The sequence below is a fragment of the Ambystoma mexicanum genome, chromosome 4p (genome assembly GCF_040938575.1).
Source record: "Ambystoma mexicanum isolate Mex_15411 chromosome 4p, UKY_AmexF1_1, whole genome shotgun sequence".
Classification (NCBI taxonomy): Eukaryota; Metazoa; Chordata; class Amphibia; order Caudata; family Ambystomatidae; genus Ambystoma; species Ambystoma mexicanum.
In genome coordinates this window covers 1,233,701,518-1,233,720,940 of record NC_090927.1, presented here as the reverse complement: position 1 = coordinate 1,233,720,940, position 19,423 = coordinate 1,233,701,518, and the positions used below count along the sequence as shown (strand labels likewise).

The following is a 19,423-nucleotide window of genomic DNA, read 5'->3' as shown; positions in this document are numbered from 1 at the left end:
TAAAGTGCAAAGGTCTTAAAGGGGGCTAAGCCCCTCTTGCTGCGGTGAATACATGGTGGCTCAGGAAGTCCCAAGCCTTTGTTCGTGTTATGGGGCTGATGACCAAGCAACCCTAAAGTAAGTAAAGTTCCCCTTGGGGTAAAGACCCCACCATTTAGTCCAGGGTGGCTGAGGGGCTGCACCACTGGCTATGGTGGATTGTCGTCTGTGTTGGTGAGCTGTTTGTACAGCTTCCTCTGCCCCTGTGCAGCTGTTGGTTTGTGTAGTGTATGCAGTCTAGGAAGGCAGACTGGAGGCAGTGAAGACTCTGATGCTGGCAGGTATAGAAGGTACACACTTTATTCTTAATTGTAGAGATTACGCTAGGATAACTAGAGAGCAACTGGTAAGTACATCATTCCACTTTCATCTCCCATCCTGCAGCCCCCAACCATCATCCCTGGAACCCTCCAGGAACATCGAGTTCCAGGATATTCCCACATTCTATAAGATGCACTGCCTGATGTAACATAAACCAACACTAAAGTTTGCAGGTTCTTTCTTTTCGCCCTTTTCAAGCCTGGATAATGTAATGTAACATCGGTAGTATTGGCTGCGGGAAGGTTTTCTCTGGAATTACGTGTCCCGGCTATCTTGATCAGTTGAGGTTCGTGTGTGGTCCTGGAGGGATGTGCTCTTCCTTGTTGGCCGTTCTATTTCCTCTCCTTATATGGTTGCCTCTACAATAGAAAGAAACAGACTTGTTGAAGAGGCATGGCATGATGCATAGGTATACTGCATAGATAAATTGGCAGAAATTGAGGCCCTCTTCACTGCCCTTCTCCTCAACGTCAGGACTTCTCCATATACTTCCCACCTATTACTGAAAGGGGATCTAGACTACTGGCCCTATCACAAGATATACAAGGCTTCTATGTGTTAAAATCAAATGATGTACCTTTTTTTCATAGGTTTTGCATTCTCCAGTGTATTGTATGTAGAATAACACAGAGGTCTCACTAAAATAACAAACTTGTTTCCGTGATCTCTAATAGGTGTTCTGTAAGTGCCATTGAAGTCGTATTCAGAAATTAGTTACTTGACTGTTTGGCTGCCTAAGTTGAAGGTTCAATTATCTGCTTTGGTAACCATATTAGTGAACTTACCCTAAATAGACAAGCTTAGCATCAACAGGTCTGCTAATACAGAATGTTTTCTGCTTCGTGTGCTAAATAGGAATTATTTAACATAACCAAATTCCTCTGAAATTAAGTGTGCCCAAGTGTGCATTTGTTGACTGGGAAGCAAATCTCGAAATGTTGCATTAACTTTCTTTCGATGTAGTTATTGTACAAATACATGTCACATGATCTTCTTTTTTCAGTTGGTTGATTTTGAAGCCATGACTGCACCTGGTGCTGAAGCTTTTCGCAAAATCGTAACAAGTTGGATGAATCTGAAAAGGTGAGCACATCCTTCTCTGTTGGAGATGTATATTTTCTTTCTTGTTGTTTATGTTGTCATTTCTCATTAATACTGTTCTTTGTGTACCACCTGAACAGTTTGTTTGGATGTTGTGGTTGTGAGTAGGTGGATGGGTACTAATGTTGTTTGTGTGCATATTTGTTTATATAGAGCATTGATACAAAAAGGAGTTGGTACCTTTTAATTAGGCTAACCAAGACATTTATCTGCATTATTTTTTTGAACTTCCAATCATCTATTAAGGAAATGATGGAATGAAGCTTTAAAAAAAACAAGACAACTTCACAAGTACCTTCTGGAATTGATTCCTGCACTTCAGAGGTTAACCCTGTGCATTGCATTCTAAATGCTGCTGACGTTGAAGCAGAGCTGGACATCAAGGATCTTGATCACTCAAGACTGGGCATGGAGGTCTTGGTACCCATTCATGCTGGACATGCTACTGTGCCCCCCCTTAGATGCAGGCTTGCAGCGAAGTGCTGCCCCAATGCCATCACGCTGAGGCTACATTGAGAGGTTAAGATGTGGGGATCCCTCGGAGGAGATGAAGTATGATGCATTCTGATATTTTCTCATCCACCAAGTCCATCTGTGCTTGTTGCTGATGCAGGTACAGAAGTTGGTGCCATGTTGGGGGTATCGACCTCTTATGCCCCACTGGCACACTTCTGGATTTGTTTTTCTCATTGGATAAATCGGGACCTGATGGGGGACAGTTAAATGGCTGTTTGGCTGTTAGTTACTACTTTTAGTGGCCATGCAGGCAGGTTCTGCAGTTTTAGAAAGGATTGACAAATGTTTTTCTGCCAAAACAGTTTGTTGTCACTTCTTGGGACTGTACCCTTGCGCTGATATTTCTAATTTCTGATCTGTTTGATCCATTATAATCTTTTCTGTGATGCTTGCTGTCCTTCAAACTGGCATTTTTGGTTGAACTTCGACACGTAGATTATCATACATGTAACTTTGATCAGTTGTGCCACCATTCCTACTCTTTTTCTAAAGAAAATATGATCTTATGTGCAATGCCATCCTTTCTGTCCCAGGTAGTGTCTGTGTTGCCTCTGCCACAGAAAATACATTTTGCAGGATTTTTTCACCCCAAAGGTTGATGGACGGTTCCATAGGTTTAACCTTAGACAGGCCTTGGAATTCTGTGTCTTCAGAGCAAATTAGTACAAAACAGAAGGTGGGTGAGGCGCGCACTCCCGGTCCTGGTCAATTGAACCTGTTGTAAAAAATAAGTAGCTGGGTCAAATCCCAAAATGGACAAAAATTCACAGGGTTAGATCCCTTCTGCTGCAAATCAGGTACTTAGTAATAACAGGGTTAGATCCGTTGCTGCAAATCAGGTACTCAGTAATAACAGGGTTAGATCCCTCGGCTGCATTTCTGTGGTCTGTAGTTGTTCTCCTCCTAGCGCTTTCTTATCTCAAATATTCATCAGGGAGGCTGTTGAGCAGGTGTGTCTAATTAGACTCAAAGGATTCTGGTAGCTGTAGTGAAAACGTTTTTTTCTGTTCAGGTGACCAGCAACCGACACCCCTCCAAAGCACAAGTCCTTCCCAAATTTGGGGGAGGGGAGAGAACCATCTTTATGATTCTCCAAAGTGGGGCACAGTCACCCCGTGGCGCTGCCTCTGGAGCCCGGGACTCCCATAGCATTCAGTACAAAACAGAAGGTGGGTGAATGGAAAGTGACTGTCGTTTTCACTACAGCTACCAGAATCCTTTGAGTCTAAGTGGACCAAGTGGGCCAAACCAAAGAAGGAGAGAAACCAGGGCACCAATCCTCTTGATACTCTAGAGTTTAGTGCTCGAAGTGTCAAATCTGATGAGAAGAAGACCAGGGGAAGGGAGTCATTCCCCCTGGTTATAAGAGGATGTGTCATAACTACCAGTAGAAGGGAGTCATTCCCCTGGAAATGTGGACCAGGAAGACAGTTCAACAAGCCTGGGGAAGGGAGTCATTCCCCTGGGCTAAATTGAGACTGAGACTTGAACACCAGGGAAAAGTGTAAGGGCCAGAAGTAGGGTTTTCTTGACACAGGACGGTGATATCCTTGCCTCTACTCACCGCCCTCTGCCACTTATCCAGAACAGGACTGCGAAACTTGTCCTTGGCCTCAAGCTCTGGGATCGTATCTCTCCAGCTCTGAAATCTCTCCATTGGCTCCCAGTGGATACAAGGATTACATTCAAAACTCTCTGCATTGTCCACAAGGCTTTCTGGGGCCTGGGTCCAAAATACCTTCAGCTATCCTTCCGCAAAGACCTCCTATCTCGAGCTTTTCGCTCATCTACCTCTAACTCCCTCCGGGTCAATCGTTTTTCAAAGAGACGAGCTGGGGGTAGATCTCTATCTTCCGCTGGGGCCTCCCTCTGGAACAGCCTCCCTACCACTCTAAAACTTGAGGAGAAACCATCTCCAGTTCCAGAAGCACCTCAAGACCTTCCTCTTTGCTTCTGCCTTTGCTCCCCCTCTCCCCTGCTGATTTGCTCTCTTGGCACTGTGCACCTGGCCACCCTCTGTCCCCCGGGCCCTGCTCACCCTGCCACCCACCTGGACACCCCTTGTACTGGGGACTGTATCTTTACCCATACAGCCCCCACCTCATTTTCTTCTTTTTCTGTACTTATCAGACTTACCCAGTCTGCTGCCCTAAACGCAGCACTTGCCACTTACTGGCTGCACTACCACTGTTTATTGACTCCATTTTCTATTTATTTTATTTATTATTATTTATCTGCTCTCCTCTGCTCCGCACTTTCCACCATCCCCCTCCCATGCACTTTTACCCCTTTTCCCTTTCTCATGCACTTGCGCGTTCTCAATGTCACTGGGCATAGTAAGATTGTTGTTTGTGTTGTTCTCCCCTGTTCCCCTCCTTTGCCTAGTCGTTCTCTGAAACACCTGTGTACGCGCATAATACAAATAAAATATCATATCTTAGCCTGATACTCACCTTAGCTCTATAGTTGAGGCAGGGAAATCCCTCTTAGAAATAGGGAAAGATATGTTTTCTCTTTATTTTTACTACTAAGTCTTAGCCCCAAAAATGCCACCTTTGAGTCCTCCTTCTGCACCCTTACAAAAGCCAACAGGAATACGTTGCATGCAGGCACTGGCATTGGCAGAGCCAAATTGGACAAGTTTTCTTATAGTATCATTACTGGCATTAGGCGCAATATATAGGTGCAGCCAGCATGAAAATGTTTCTTATACTGGCATATATTGTGGGGAAAGGCATCATGAAAATGTGTTGTGAAATACTCCTGTGCACTCTTGGTGACTTGCAGCTATTGTATTTTCTTTATGATTTTCCCTACAAACCGATTACAAACTGTCTGGCTTTTTACCCAATTTTTCATGGAAAGAGTGCTGTATACTAGACCATTTGAAACCATTATTTAAAAAATTCTTTTGAAACCACATTTATATGGCTTCACATGTCAATGCGCTCAGCCTTACCCCACAGGCCATGATGGAGTTGGTGGTGCTGCATAAAACCACCTAATGGCTGTTTGAAATCTTTTGTCTAGGCTGAGGTGAATTTCAAAGAAGACGAATGTTATTTTTCTTCAGGTGCTAACCTGTTCGGCTTATAGGAAGGGGAGACTGGACACTGTGACACCTGACAATACAAACCTGTTCAAACTAGAGGTGTATAACGTTGATGCCGTGGGCCAGTGAAAGATGCATTTCATATGTAATATATTTAAACCTGCTGTCACCTAATAGAATTGAATTAAACAGCTAGTAGCTCACCCAAATAAATGCCCACATAAATGGATATAGTGCAACTGGCTTGATACTCTCCCACAGTGCGAAACAAGTAGATGTATTTATGTATACCATCCTACTATATCAAAACTTATCAGTGTGCACAATAAATGTATGCATTGATCCGTTGATTTGTTTTGAAACCAAGCACTATAAATTCTTTAGTATTATAGGTTTGCAGGCAGATGGGCGTACATATACCCAGCCTGATTGTTGTCTCCTAACGGCGTGAACTCTCTAGTGAACAGTGGCCCGTGAGACCCAGTAAATCTGCCATCCGATATCGGCAAAAATGAAAATCATATTTCAAGCTACTGTTTTTTTAAGCGTAGTTTGTGACATAAAGCTGTGTAAGATAAATACAAGGTTGACACAGAAGTTCGAGTTAAAGGAACACAGACCTGTATTTTTTGAAACATTACATCAATGTGCCAGGTAGGGAAAACATCTTGGCAACAGGAAATCTTCACCAAGTATCCGGATTCAACAGAAGCTTCTAGATTTCTTAATCCACAATCTGGGAATCCCCGCTTGGGATATATAGCCTCATTATAAATTTGCCTGTCCGAGAACTACAGTACCGGTAAGCTTGCCGGTACCGTAGTTCCCGGACCGGCAAACTACGAGTTGTGCTCACGGGTGTCTTTCTGCCTGCCAGGTTGAAACTGGCGGGGTGAGCGGCACCCGCGAGCACAGCATGTCGGATGCACTGGCACCATTCATAATGGTGCCGGTGCATCTTTCCCTCCCCATTCCCGTTGAGCCCTATAGGGCCCTATAGGGCTCAACGGGAATGGGGGAAGAATTGTTCCCGGTGCCCAGGAATGGGCAAATACCGGGTCCGGCAAGGTCGTAATGACCCGGGAAATGCCCAATTTATGGGCGTTGGAAAAAATAAAATACCGGCGGCAACCTCGTAGGGAGGCCCATAGTCTCCCTTCTCAGTCACTCAGTCTTGAAGGTTTGATTATGCCTGCATTCTTTCTTGGCTTGTTGTGTAGATTCATGTGCTCCACTTCTCATCCTCTACTCCTGGGAGACCACTTCACCTATGTTTGAGGCTCCATGTCCGCTTGCAATTTACACTGGTACAACAGCAGAAGTTTGGGTTAGGTGAGGCTGGAATGAGTTCCAAAGTTTCCTGAAAGCTGGATAACTAAGCTTCACTGTAGGTTGGGTCAGGGTGCTTTTTTTTTTTACCTCCGTCTTGAGGGCCTTTCTCCAATTCCCCAATACCCTGTCCTCGCCTGACTACTCAATGAGTTGCAGTGGTCTTTGCCTAAGGGAACCTTTCCTTAACCTTATGGCCTATTCTCTCCTTTTCCTTTCTCTTTATCCTCCTCGACGCTTCACAACATGCTCATAGCACCACCTATCCTCCACTGACCCATCTCAGCTTTAGGGTGTGTCTGCTCCTTCTCTTTTCTTTAGTCTTTTGCAAATTCCTCCTGAATATACTCTTCTTGCACTAGGTGCCTCTTATATGCTCCACTTCCTTCATATTCAGCCACGTCTCTACTCCCGATGTTCCTTGTCACCACTTTATCTCCTCCTCTCCTTCCCTGTTGGACACACCGTTCCAGCCTCCTTCCTCTTCTCAGCCTCTGCTGCTCACACCTCCAACTCCCTCCCAAACTCCTCCACTTACAAACACTCACACCAGTGTCAAGACATGTGGTGTATATAGTGTCTCGGCCTGCCTCCAGAGACCCCCTCCACGTTATCCTGCTTGAGTATTTATAATTTCTGGGTTTTGAATTGGAATTATAAAGCGTTAAACGTTCATGACTTACCTGTGGGCTCTGTGGCCCCAGCCTTCCTTTGTGGGGCTAGAATGTGAGTCTTGAAGAAGGGCCAACAAACACCTTGTGGGCGATTTGGGGGTTGTGGGTTCTGCGACTGATATAGACATCAAATTTTGGATTGAAAAATGTCACATCTCAGAGGTGCCCACATTTTGAAAATATGACCCATGCTCCGAGCTCTTTGTATGCTCTGAGCTCTTTATAGAGGGACAGGGGCAGGTTACTGTTCGCAGAGACAAATCCCAAATTATCACTAGTATGGCACCTATGTAGAACATCCACCTTCTCCTTACAAAGTACTTGAATGACTCTCTGGACAGGATGCTAACGTAGTTCTTTAAAAATTAGCACCATTTCCTTGCAGGAGCACCTGTTTTTGCTAACTCTTTAAGCAGCTGTGGGGAACCTGAAGGAGGACTCTGATGATTGTGACTCGTGATTCCAGGTTTTTAGTCAAATAAAAAGATCAAAATGCCTAAATTGCCCTATTTCTGTGAGGGAAGTTCCTTGCCTAGCAAAAGAAAACTAAGGATGTAGGTTAAAGTCCAAAAACAAAAAAGAAGTCCTTTAAACCAAATCCTATCCAACTGACTGGTCCTACTACTTTAGAAAACACCTCACTAAAAGAGAAAAGGGACGGCTGTGTACACTAGCTTCAGCAAGGCTTCTGTATGGCGCAGTTCATACTTGAATTGTTCTCAGTTTTCAAATGTCCTTTTTCACAGTGGGATATTCTTGCCAGCTTTGATACTAGGTTAAGGATTTCAGTCTCTCCTTGTGTGACGAATCTCAGGATGTCGTCACTGCTTCCATATGGGTAGCCCCTTCTCATGAGGCAAAAGAGGTGACACCGCCACCCGATAGTGCCCCTAGGGGTGGTACTCAGAGGGAGGATCTCATGGGGCAGGAAGCTCCCTTTAGGACAAGTGACGACCGTTTGGTGAGAATGTGGTATGCCAGCCATACCTTACCCTCTTGCTCACCCACTTGCCATACTCGGGCTTCAGCTATCCCAGAATCCTCCATATGTCTCTGTAGAATAGACTGTGTCCCTTCCTATAAAAGCACTGTGATGCGGAAGAGTATAGTTTACCTAGAGAGAACACCCTCAGAAATTGATACAAAGATGATCACGGACAACCTAGTAGGGAGTACAACCATAACTACTGAGATGAGGAAGAGGCGCGGAGCCATGAGGAGTGAACCGCGGAAACCAAGGCGAGCAGACTAGACGGTCTAAAACGATCAACTCCATGCAAACAATTAAAAAGGTAGAAGGACTTTGTTTAGAAGCCGATCCTTCCTCGAGGAGCTGCGAAGGTGCGAGAAGCACAGAGACCGATCGAGATCCCGAGAGAGTAGCAGAAGGAGCTGATCGGGATAGGGAGTTTGACCATCTAATCAAGTGGACCAGGGCGAGACTGACCCTATCTCTTGCCCCACCACCACAGTGATGGAGATCCTTCTGTCACTGGCGTCTTCAGACCTTCAGGTTGCCACAGTGAAAGGGTATTTGGCGGCCTTGTCTATGTTCAAGAGATCCCCAGACCAAGGTTCATTTTTCACCATCCTTTGTTATGGTCCAGTTCCTGAAGGTGCTTTTCAACAAGTTTCCGCCAACCCCCTTTGTTGTGCCAGATTGGGACCTTAATCTGGTTTTGACCTTCTTGATGGCGGCTCCGTTTGAGTCTATGCATTCCTGTTCCCTGCCACTGTTGTGCCTTAAAACAGCCTTTTTGGTCACGATCACGTCTTCCAGGAGAGTTGCTGAACTGCAAGCCTTATGCTGCAAACCCCGATTCCTGAAGTTGTTTCATGAGAAAGTCTCTCTCAAAGTCAGGCCCGGATTGCTTCCTAAGGTGGTTTCAGAATTGTATCTGTCCCAGTCTATTGACTTGCCTGTCTTTTACCCTCCTTCGCATCCCTCGAAGGAGGAAGAGCGTTTCCACTGCCTTGGTCCCAAGAGAGGGTTAAGTTTCTCGGTCACTGGTACATCTGAGTTCAGGAATTCAGACTAGTTTGTAGCCCATTCCTTGTATAGAAAAGGCCTCGCCGTCACTAAACAAACCCTGTCACAGTGTTTCATTCTGTGCATATCCAAGTCTTATCAATCGGCTGCTAAGGAGCTTCCAGCGGGCATCAGGGATCACTCGACCAGAGGGGTCTCGGCCACTATGGCCCTCCAGAGAGGGGTCCCTGTTGGGGATATTTGCCGGACGGCCACTTGGTCATCCTTACATCCCTTCACCAAGCACTATCACGTTGCATGGGGAGCTGATGCTGGGTTCTGTTGGGGCGGTACTGCAGAATCTACTGGTTTGAAACTTTCTTCACTCCTCTGTTATCCTAACTGTTTGGGGAGTCTATCATGAGGAATCTGCTAGAGAAAAGCAATCCATTGAAGGAGAAATTACCTTACCATAATGTTCTTTCTATGGATTCTTCTCCCGCAGATTCGTCTTCGACCCTCTCATCCATCCCCGCTCTGAAAGTTCTTTAGTTTGTCCCTTCTGTCCAAACGAAACGAGAAGGCATCTGGTGATTGCTTTGGGATTAGCGTTTGTTTTTTCAAAAAACAAAATTAAATTCTTCACGCATTGTTGTGGGTTCACCCTGTTTAGTTGTAACCTTGTTAATGTTTTAATGGCTAGTTAGCCTACTCCTGTGGTTTTTCTTCTTCAGCATTCAATCGCAAGGGGAAAAATGTACAGGAACTAAGTCATGGGGCGTGGTGACGTGGTATATATACGGTGCCTGACCTCACGCCCAGAACCGGCAATTGAGAGCCAGACCAGACAGATAAACAGCTGAGTCGAGGTCAACTATGACCCCTGTTGAAATGTTTCCGAACAGCAAAGCTGGTAGATGGATATCTATAATAATGAGGAATCTGCAGGAGAAGAATCAATAGGAAGAACATCACGGTAAGGTAATTTCTCCTTCTCTGGACAGTGCAAGAAGCTAACAAAGAACCAGGGGTAGGGAGCCATGCCACCCGGTGTGTTTTCATACATTGTAAAAAGCCAAGAGCATAGAAGCATTTTCTTGGCAATTCAAGAAGTCTGGAGAAACTCAGAAAAGCCATGAGAAGAGAGGTATTCTCTTGGCAGTGTGAGGAGCCAAGAGAGAATCTGAGTAAGAGACTTACTTGCACTGCCAAAGTTGTGAACCTCGTGGACAATTTAAGAAAACCAAGAGAAGGGAGCCATTCTCTTAAACCCATAACTTTGAGTTGAAACTTTCTTTCTGAGCGAGAGAATATTTTTGTTACTTCGGAACTTTGCTTTGAAAAGGGGATTTCGACCTGGGGATGGGAGCCATACCCTCAAGAGTCAGCCGCTGATAAATGGAACAGTGCCTGTCCAAAAGAAAGGAGTCCGTCTTCTGGACTAAGGCAACAGCCACCCCCTTTAGTTTTGTTGAAAGTGTGAGGGCTGGTAATTGGCTTCGGACACATAGCAGTGTACTCTTTTTAGTTCCTGGACATTCTGACTGATTCCTTAGTTTTGGCTGAGGCAGAGAAACCCCTCTTAGCATTAGGGAAAGGTAGGGTTTTTCCTTTCATTTTCGTACTTAATAAATGTTTATGCCAACCACCATGTCTCCACTGTTTCAGACTCGTATTTCTGCACCCTTACACTTTGTATTAACGTAAACTATTTCTTGAAGCAAACATTCCCATTCCTCGATGTTTGTTGAGAAAAAAACATTTGTTTTCCTCCTTAGAAGTACTGGGACTCCTCAAAGTCACACAATCCTCAGACCATTTGGTTTCTTTTATACAAAGGATTTATATATTTATGTGTAGGGCGGTGGGCCACCATGGGTTGTTCAAAGTTTGAAATTTCTTTCTCTGGCTTTAAAAAAAAAATGTAAACAATTGTATTAATTTTCACCACAAACAAAACTTAGACGTACATAACAATTCACATAATAGTTTGTTTTTTAATATGTCTGCTCTTTCCCCACCTTCCTAACTCCCCCCTCCCAGACCCAGCCTACTCTGCCTACTTTATCTCTATAGCATTGCAACTGATGGACTCTGCGTCTTTACTAACCTCCATTTTCTAGCTGTGTCCCTACCTGCCCTCCTCCGACAGTGTCACTATACCCAGATATTGCTATCTCCAACAACATATGTTTCCAGACCTCCAAATCCACATTCTGCCTGCCTGACCCTGGTGAGCTGCTTCTTGCCATACTGAGGTTTCTGCTTTCGACCAATTCTGAAGGTCCCCCCCGCCATAACTGTACCTCCGGACCCTTGTGAGATTTCCACCCCATCACTATCCTACATTTAGCCAGTATATATGCCAGGTCTTTCAACGTACTTGCATGTCTCGCCTGCTTTGGTCTTGCAAATCTACCCAGCAGGCAGGCCATGGGGCATCCCGTATCCAGTGTAATGCTTGCCTGTGCTAAAGCTTGGGTTATCATTTCCCAGTATTGTCTAATGTTTGTGCACGAACAAAACATGTGCACTAGGTCAGCATTAATCAATCCGCATTTCGGGCAGGATTGCTCCACAGCGTTACTGAATTTGGAGATTCTATTTGCGGTTAAATACGCTCTGTGGGTCACATACAATTGGATCAACTCCAGCCTAGCGTTCCTGGACACCTTCTAAGGCCATCACTCTTCATCCGTCATTTGCTCTTGCAAATACGCTTCCCAGTTGCGCCTAGTTTGCACTAGCACCTCTACTGGCTTTGCCGTCCACAACTCATATATTCTTGACACTTCATGCCCTCCTTCTGAAATATTATAACACATTTCTATTGTCTCATCCTCTTGCAATGCACCCTGTGATCCCGGCCATTTCTGCCGTAGACCAGTGAGGAGACTAGTGCAAGTAAGATGCTGGCCCAATGGCACTCCTGTTTCCTCCGTAAGCTCCATACATTTCTTCAGACTTCCTTAATGTAACACATCCGCCACTGTCGCCACCCTGTTTGGTTCCCAATATTTTCTCACATTTAGTCTCAGTTGTGTATCTTCCCCTCTAAGTGTTACCAGCGGGATCTGTGGGGAGTATGGTATTGTCTTCCGCAGCAACCGACGGGCCCTACGCCACATTTCTCTACTTAGACTCAGCAGCAGAGGAGGCCGCAAGTCTCGCGGCGCGGCCATCCATTTCACCTCTTTCAAAAAGAACGGGACACATGCTGGCTGTAGCAGCTGAGTATCTTGGGTCTGCTTGTCGGACAGCCATTTGGCCATGCATTGCACTTGGCTTGCCAAGAAATATAATTCAAAATTGGGCACTCTAATACCGCCTTGTTCCTACGGGCTCTGAAGTTTCGTGAGTGCCACCCTGCACCGTGTGTTATGCCACAGGAAGCTCCTACAAATACTTTCGAGCCTCCTAAAAAAGGCTTTCGGATATCATACGGGACATTAAGAAAGTAATGCAGGAGTCTTGGAAGCACCACCATCTTCAACAGTGCAGCTCTCCCCATTAATGAGTGTGGGAACCTGGCCCAGAAGACCTTGGCGTTCTCAATGCTCTCTACTGCTTTCAGCGTGTTTTGTATGTGTTCTATCTTGGGGTCATGATAAATGTCCACTCCAAAGTATCTGAATGTGTGTACTGCCCATCTAATCGGTAGGGCCAGCAACTTGTTTGCATGTTTCCCACTTTATCCGTTGATCGTAATACCTGATAGTTCTGCATAGCAGTCCAACACATCCAGAATATACTGCAAGTTGGTTTCTGGGTGTTGTAGGTACAGGAGCATATCGTTAGCATATAGGGAAATCAAGTGTCTGCCCCCTGGCGCGGTTATACCTGCCTATAGGTATTCCTTCCAGAGGTACACCGCTAGTGGTTCCAATGCTAAGATGAAGAGCATTGGGGACCATGGACAGCCTTGTCTTGTGCCCTTACTTAACTGTCACTGTTACGAGATGCAAAAGCCTGTCTTGACCAGTGTTGTTGGTTCGCTATATAGCAGCCATACCCACATATGTGGGTCCCATGTCAAAGCATTTCAGCATTGCCATTAGCCATGGCCATCTGAATGAGTCAAACGCCTTGACTGCGTCGAGCAAGGCCACTGCCAGTCGTTGCATGCTCCCTTGGGTATGGTCAATAATATAATATAGCCTCCTAAGGTTGCTCGTGATATTTCTGTTTGCCAAATACCCATATTGGTCCGAGTGTATAAGTTTAGATCTAGCCGGTTTAAGCCTGTTGGCCATTAGGGCTGTAAGGATTTTCCCATCTTGGTTGAGCTGTGAGAGGGGTCTATATGAACTGCAATCAGTGTCAGGCTTCAATAGAGGGACGATTACTGACTCTCTCAGCGACCAGGGTAGTATACGTGTGTCTTACCTGTTTCATTGAGCATAGCTAGCAATGGGGGCGTGACATCTGTCATGTATTCCTTATAAAATTCACTTGGCAACCCATCTGCACCCGAGGCTTTGCCAGTTGGCAACTCTTTTATGTTATGTTCTAATTCTTCTATAGTTTGTGGGGGCTTCTATCCTATTAGCCTCCTCTGCGTCCAGCTTAGGGAGGTCTATTTATGAAAGGGCCTCTTCTATGTCAGCCATATTACATTCCAAGGTCTCTGCATATAGCTCTCTGTAGTAATCATAAAAGCATTTATTTATACCTTCCTGCATCCCACATAATTCACCCCCTCTACCTTCGATCGTTCGTATTATATATCGTTTAGTTTCACTCTTGTAAAGCCAGGCCAGCAGGTGTCCAGGTTTATATCCTTCCGCATGCTGTTGCTAGTCATTTTTCCTGTGGCTCAACCTGCCCAGCCTACTCCAGTGTTCTAGACATTCCTGCTGAAGTTGGGCAACCTCCTGGGTCTTTTCCTTAGACCTATCCGCGAACATTCTATGGTTTCCAGCTTCAATTCCGCCTTGTGTAGGTCTCTTTCTATGGTGGTCTGCATTTTTTGTTTTTGCTATTGCTGTCCCTCTAATCACTGCTTTAAAGGCTTCCCATAATGTGCTCGCTGATTCCACACTTCCCGTATTGTATTCAAAGTATTCCTTCACCCCTTCTCTTAGGTGTTCTCGGAACACTGCATCTCTAAGTGATTCCACTCTAAGACTCCATGTCGGGATCCTAGCTTGGGGGGCATAAAACTGCCACTCTACCACCAAGGGGGCGTGGTCCGAAATGACATGCGCTTTGTATACTGCTCCTTTGAATTCTCCCATTCTCTGTGTTTCTTGGCATTATTTCTTATATTCCTTTTCATCACCCTTTCTAGGGTATTTGCTCACTCTGGTTTCTCAGGCTTCCGTAACCTAGATGGCATCTGAGGTGTTATTCACAGTGTTGCTACTTCCCTCAGTCCTTTTTTCATAGGTTTCTTTTACTCTGTGGTTTCTCAGGTTCCCGTAACCCAAAAAAGCTTTTACAGCAGTTTTTCACAGTATTCGCCTTACTCCCACTTTCATAGGGAGTTTGCACACTCTGGTTGCTTGGGCTCTTGTAACCTGTATAGTTTCCCCAGTCATTAGTTAGTGTTTGTATTTCTCTCAATCCCCCTTTCATAGGGTTTTTGCACTCTCAGGTTCCCATAACATGGATATTCTTTTCAATCATTATTTATAATGTTCGTGCCTTACAGTGGTAGGTTTTTTGTTGCGTTCCTCCGGCTCCTGAAACCTTGTCAGATTTCCACATGACCATGCGTCTCTGTCCCCATGGTCCATGTGCGCGTAACTCTGGGATCCAAGCTCCCTTGTAGTGTCTAGTCTCAGTTGCCAGCCTTCCTGGCCACCACAGCTCCTTTATGGTCGACCACCAGACAGGACCGAGATCTCTACATCTCTGCTCCGGTTCCGACCAGGGCTTCTCATTCGCATAGAATGCCAACTTCTCGGGACTTATAAGAGGCACCAATGTAATGACTGTTTTTTTAAACGCACGTCAAGGTAGCAAAACAAAAACCAGTAAGGGATGCTTTGGGGGTTTGAGGGATCCCACATCTTAAAAGTCAACGCAACCTTCTTGGAGTGTAGGAAATCGGAGGCATCTAAATATTACCCCTACCCTGGAATCTAACTAAAAATCTGTCACTTCAACCACTGCTGACAATTGCCAAAAGTTGCCTGGAGCTATTCATGGGCTAATTCCAAGGGCTTCTCTATCAACAATAAGCCACACAATCATTTAACATGAGGCACTGTGTTTTTATGTTGAGGGCTTCGTACCCCAGCAAAAACAGACACAGGGGAGTAGTTGTAGGATTTTTATAAAGAAAAACTTCTAGTCCCAGGACATACCTGGCTCATTTCGCTCACACTGTTTTCCTAGCTGACCAGAATCTGCACTATGGCTCACGGCAAGACTCTTTTCAGTGCTTGGAATCTTTTTTGATTATTGGCTCTAACTAAGTCTAGTGCCAGGACCAAAAGGTATCTCATTTAAACAGCCCTTGCTCCACAGAGGACCTTCAGCTCATGCCCCACAAGTCCTGCTGTTCAAGACCTTCCTTCTACCGTTAGACCTTTTCCACCACTTTGTCTCTCATCAATCTCCAACCTCCCAGCTGCAGATATCCACGTGCTTGCTCTTTCTCCAGCATTGGATCTTTCATGGATTCACATGCTTTGAATATTCCCCGTCGTCAGGCTGGGAATCCCGGTACATTATATAGACCCTTTCCCGTAGGAAAACTTTTTCGACGCTTATGCGTCCTATCCACCTCGTTTTGTATCATGCGTGCCCGTACCGTCAGGACGTCATGATATAAATACAGGCCCCGCCCCCGCGCTCCCTCAGATTTCAACCGTCTTTCAAAGTAGTGGGATCCTCGTGTTACTACTAGTGAAAACTAGGTTGTTTTTTCTGTTTCGCTTCGGCGAAGTTCAAACTCTGGAGAATTATGTCTGGAAAAGCGTTATTTCGCCCGTGTGCAACCTGTGGCCTCAAAAAGGTTTATGAAGGAGACGGCCACATGGACTGTATCTACTGTCTCCACTCGCACCACACGGCGGATACATGTGAGATATGCCAGGGTTTCTCCCAAAAAACCCTTAAGGACCGTAAAAGAAGGCTGGTCGACTGGCTTAATGACGGAGCGGGTGCCTACCCGGCTTCGGAAGTTGGCTCCACGGCCTCCAGGAGCAAGTCGGAGCCTCCATCGAAGAAGGTACGGCCAGCAGAAATTCGCGCTGAGGACAAGCATAAGGGGAAACATGCTGGATCTTCCTCATCACATAAAAAGCCCTCCTCCTCCTCTTCATCTAAGACGGAGAGGCTAGCGCTGTCAAAATCCTCCTCAGGGGACCGTCCCAGGTCTTCCATGAGTCGAGAAGCTTCAGCCGGGAAGTCGGCATCGAAATCGACGACGAAGTCTAAGGGCTCGACGACGACGACTTGCTCGTCGACCTCGGTGTCATTGACGATGCCTATTACCGTTCAAGCAGCAGCGGTTGGGATTCCTTCGTCGACGGAGACTCAGTCTATGGCTTGGCTGCCTGAGGTCTATGACCCGATCCCCCCTGAGGTCTTACTGCAGCCAGACACGGCCTGCTCGGCGGAAGGAGAAGGTGACATGGTTCTGCAGCCATCGGATTTAGGCTTACGGCCTTCCACGTCGACGGCGACGAGTGCGAGCGGGGGTATGGTACCTAGATCATCCACGTTACTGACCCCCCAGACGGTTTTGTCTCTGGATGTGCTTAATACTCTTCAGAAGCTCCTGCAGCGGCTGGATACGCAGTTCCCTCAACCTGGGACGTCATCGTCACTTTTGTCTGCACCTTCCGTCGACGAGCAAACTTGTACGGCTCGCCCGACGACGAAACACCCATCGGCTCCCCAGGCGGCGAAAGATCGTCCTCGAGCTCAGGAGGAGGGTGAGTTGTCGGAGTCCGACTCTATACTGGATGACTCGGGGTCAGACATCTCCCTGTCACCGTCGAGGGACCCAACATGGAATTCGGATGTAGAGTTAGAGTCTACGAGGAGCCAGACACAACCATCTCCCCCTGATGATGTGGGAGCCTTCCATGCAATGATGGGAAAAGCTTGTTCCGAATTCGGCTTGATTCCTGAGGAGCAGAAGAAAGACTGTTTCCTTTTTGACCATATGGGTCAAAGGAGAAAATCGGTATTTGCCATCCCAATCCTGGACCACGTGTGGCAAGAAGGTCTCAAGACGATGCGCCATCCGTTCTCGGAGCCAGCCATAAAGGGACGGATCGAGAAAAAGTTTAAAGCTCCGGAGTCCACTCCAAAATGTCTAACATCACAGCCTCTGTCTGACTCGGTGGTGTCGGCGGCAGCGGCTAGGAAGGCCAGGGTCCAGCAAAAATGTTCAACGCCACCGGAAAGCGAGGCTAGGAGGCAGGACGCCTTTGGAAAGAAGGTGCTCTCGGTCGGAGCGACGACAGTTAGAGCAGCCAATTCCTTAGCGATCGTGTCACGATATGATAGGGAAATGTGGCACAAACTAGCCCCTATCCTAGAACACCTGCCAGACGAACACCGGAAAGCAGCTATGTTACTGGTGCGGGATGGCGAAGAGGCCTCGAACCACGCTATTAATATCGCAGTTGACCTAGCAGAGTCTGGTTTCAAACAAATCAACCATGGAGTAGTGCTTCGTCGACAAGCGTGGCTCAAATGTACTACTTTCCGTCCTGAAGTACAGTACAAAGTCCTTGACATGCCATGCGAAGGGGAACACCTGTTTGGCGAAAAGGTTGATGAAGCGCTGAAAGGGATGAAAGAAGACACGGATACTGCTAGGTCCCTCGGCGCCCTTTAAACGGGTAGAAACTTTCGCTCTTTTCGCCCCTTCAGGGGTGCTTCTGGAAACTCCCGCTTTGGAGCCTCGAGGGACCGTGGATTTAACAGGCCCTCGTACTCTTCACAAGGGTTCAGACGAGCGTCCCAGTCGGCACGTAGAAGCAGGGACTATCAAGCCTCCAGGCGGCGAGGCTCAGGTCCGTCGTCAACGAAGAACAAGCAAACCAGCAACCAATGACGGCCTTCGGAACGTCCTGGGGGGTCGAGTCTCTCATCACTTCGACCGATGGAAATGCATCACCACAGATCGATGGGTCCTAGACACGATTCGCATGGGTCATGCGCTGCAATTCAAAGACAAGCCTCCGCGTCTTCCTCCTTTATTCTCGACACAGCCCCACCTCCGAATCCTACGACAAGAGGCGGCGCTTATGTTGCGAAAAGGGGCGGTAGAGAGAGTTCCTGTGGCACAGGAAGGACAAGGAGTTTATTCCAGGTTCTTTGTTGTCAAAAAGTCAAACGGCAAATGGAGGCCCATTCTCGACCTGAGGGTACTCAACAAGTGGCTAAAGAGCCTAAAATTCAAAATGCTAAAGCTCCAAGAGGTTATCAGGTCGGTGCAACCCATGGATTATCTATCATCACTAGACCTTCAAGATGCTTATTTTCACATTCCAATACGCCCACGACACAGGAGATATTTAAGATTCGTCGTCGGGAGAAAGCATTTTCAATTCAAGGTCCTCCCGTTCGGGCTCAAGTCCTCCCCCAGGACGTTCACCAAGTGCTTGGCCCCTATAGCGGCCCATTTAAGGAAGGATGGTCATCATGTCTATCCATATCTAGACGACTGGCTGGTCAGAGGTTCATCCAAGGAACAAACACGAGACAGTCTACGAGCCACAATGTCCCTCTTACAGGAACTGGGCTTCGCAATAAACTTCAACAAGTCCTCCGTAGAGCCTTCGAGGACCTTGGTCTTTCTAGGAGCGGAGTTTCATACACACACAAGCCTGGTGAGACCATCCAGCGAAAGAATTCAGAAACTTCAAAACAAGGCATCGGAATGGAGAGGCGGTACCAAGGTTTCAGTGCGCAAGTACATGTCCCTGCTAGGGACCATGTCGTCCTGCATTCCGTTGATAAACAACTGCCGTCTGTTTATGAGACCTTGCCAGGAATTTCTAGCGGACCGTTGGGCGCAGAGCCGAGGTCGCTGGTCCGACAGACTGGTCGTCGACGAACAACTGGTTCAAGCACTCGGCTGGTGGAGAGTGTCTACTCATCTAACGAAAGGGATGCCTCTACTGGAACCAGAGTTCCAAAAGACGGTGGTGACGGATGCATCGCTGAGCGGATGGGGAGCTCATCTGGATACGTTACAGGTACAAGGCCAGTGGTCCTTGCAGGAGTCCTCCCTGCATATCAACCTGCTAGAACTGAGAGCAGTGCGATGGGCTCTGAAATCTTTTCTTCCTCAACTGAGGGACTCGGTGGTGCGTGTCATGACGGACAACACCACTACGATGTTCTACTTGAGGAAACAAGGAGGGACACGTTCCAGGTCCCTATCGACGGAGGCACAGAAAATCTGGCATTGGGCCCTGCAACACAACATGCAAATCTTAGCGTTCCACC

The 19,423-nt window shown here is 46.7% G+C and overlaps 1 protein-coding gene across 5 annotated transcripts in view; it reads left to right on the top strand.

The window, feature by feature from the left end:
• The window catches only part of TTC13 (tetratricopeptide repeat domain 13), a 1,871,796-nt gene that overhangs the window by 1,840,495 nt on the left and 11,878 nt on the right, over positions 1–19,423 (top strand). For all 5 annotated transcript variants that reach the window (XM_069606893.1, XM_069606895.1, XM_069606894.1 and 2 more), the window contains one exon: positions 1,364–1,443. In XM_069606893.1, coding sequence (XP_069462994.1) covers positions 1,364–1,443 — 80 coding nt within the window. The remainder of the gene's footprint in view (positions 1–1,363; positions 1,444–19,423) is intronic.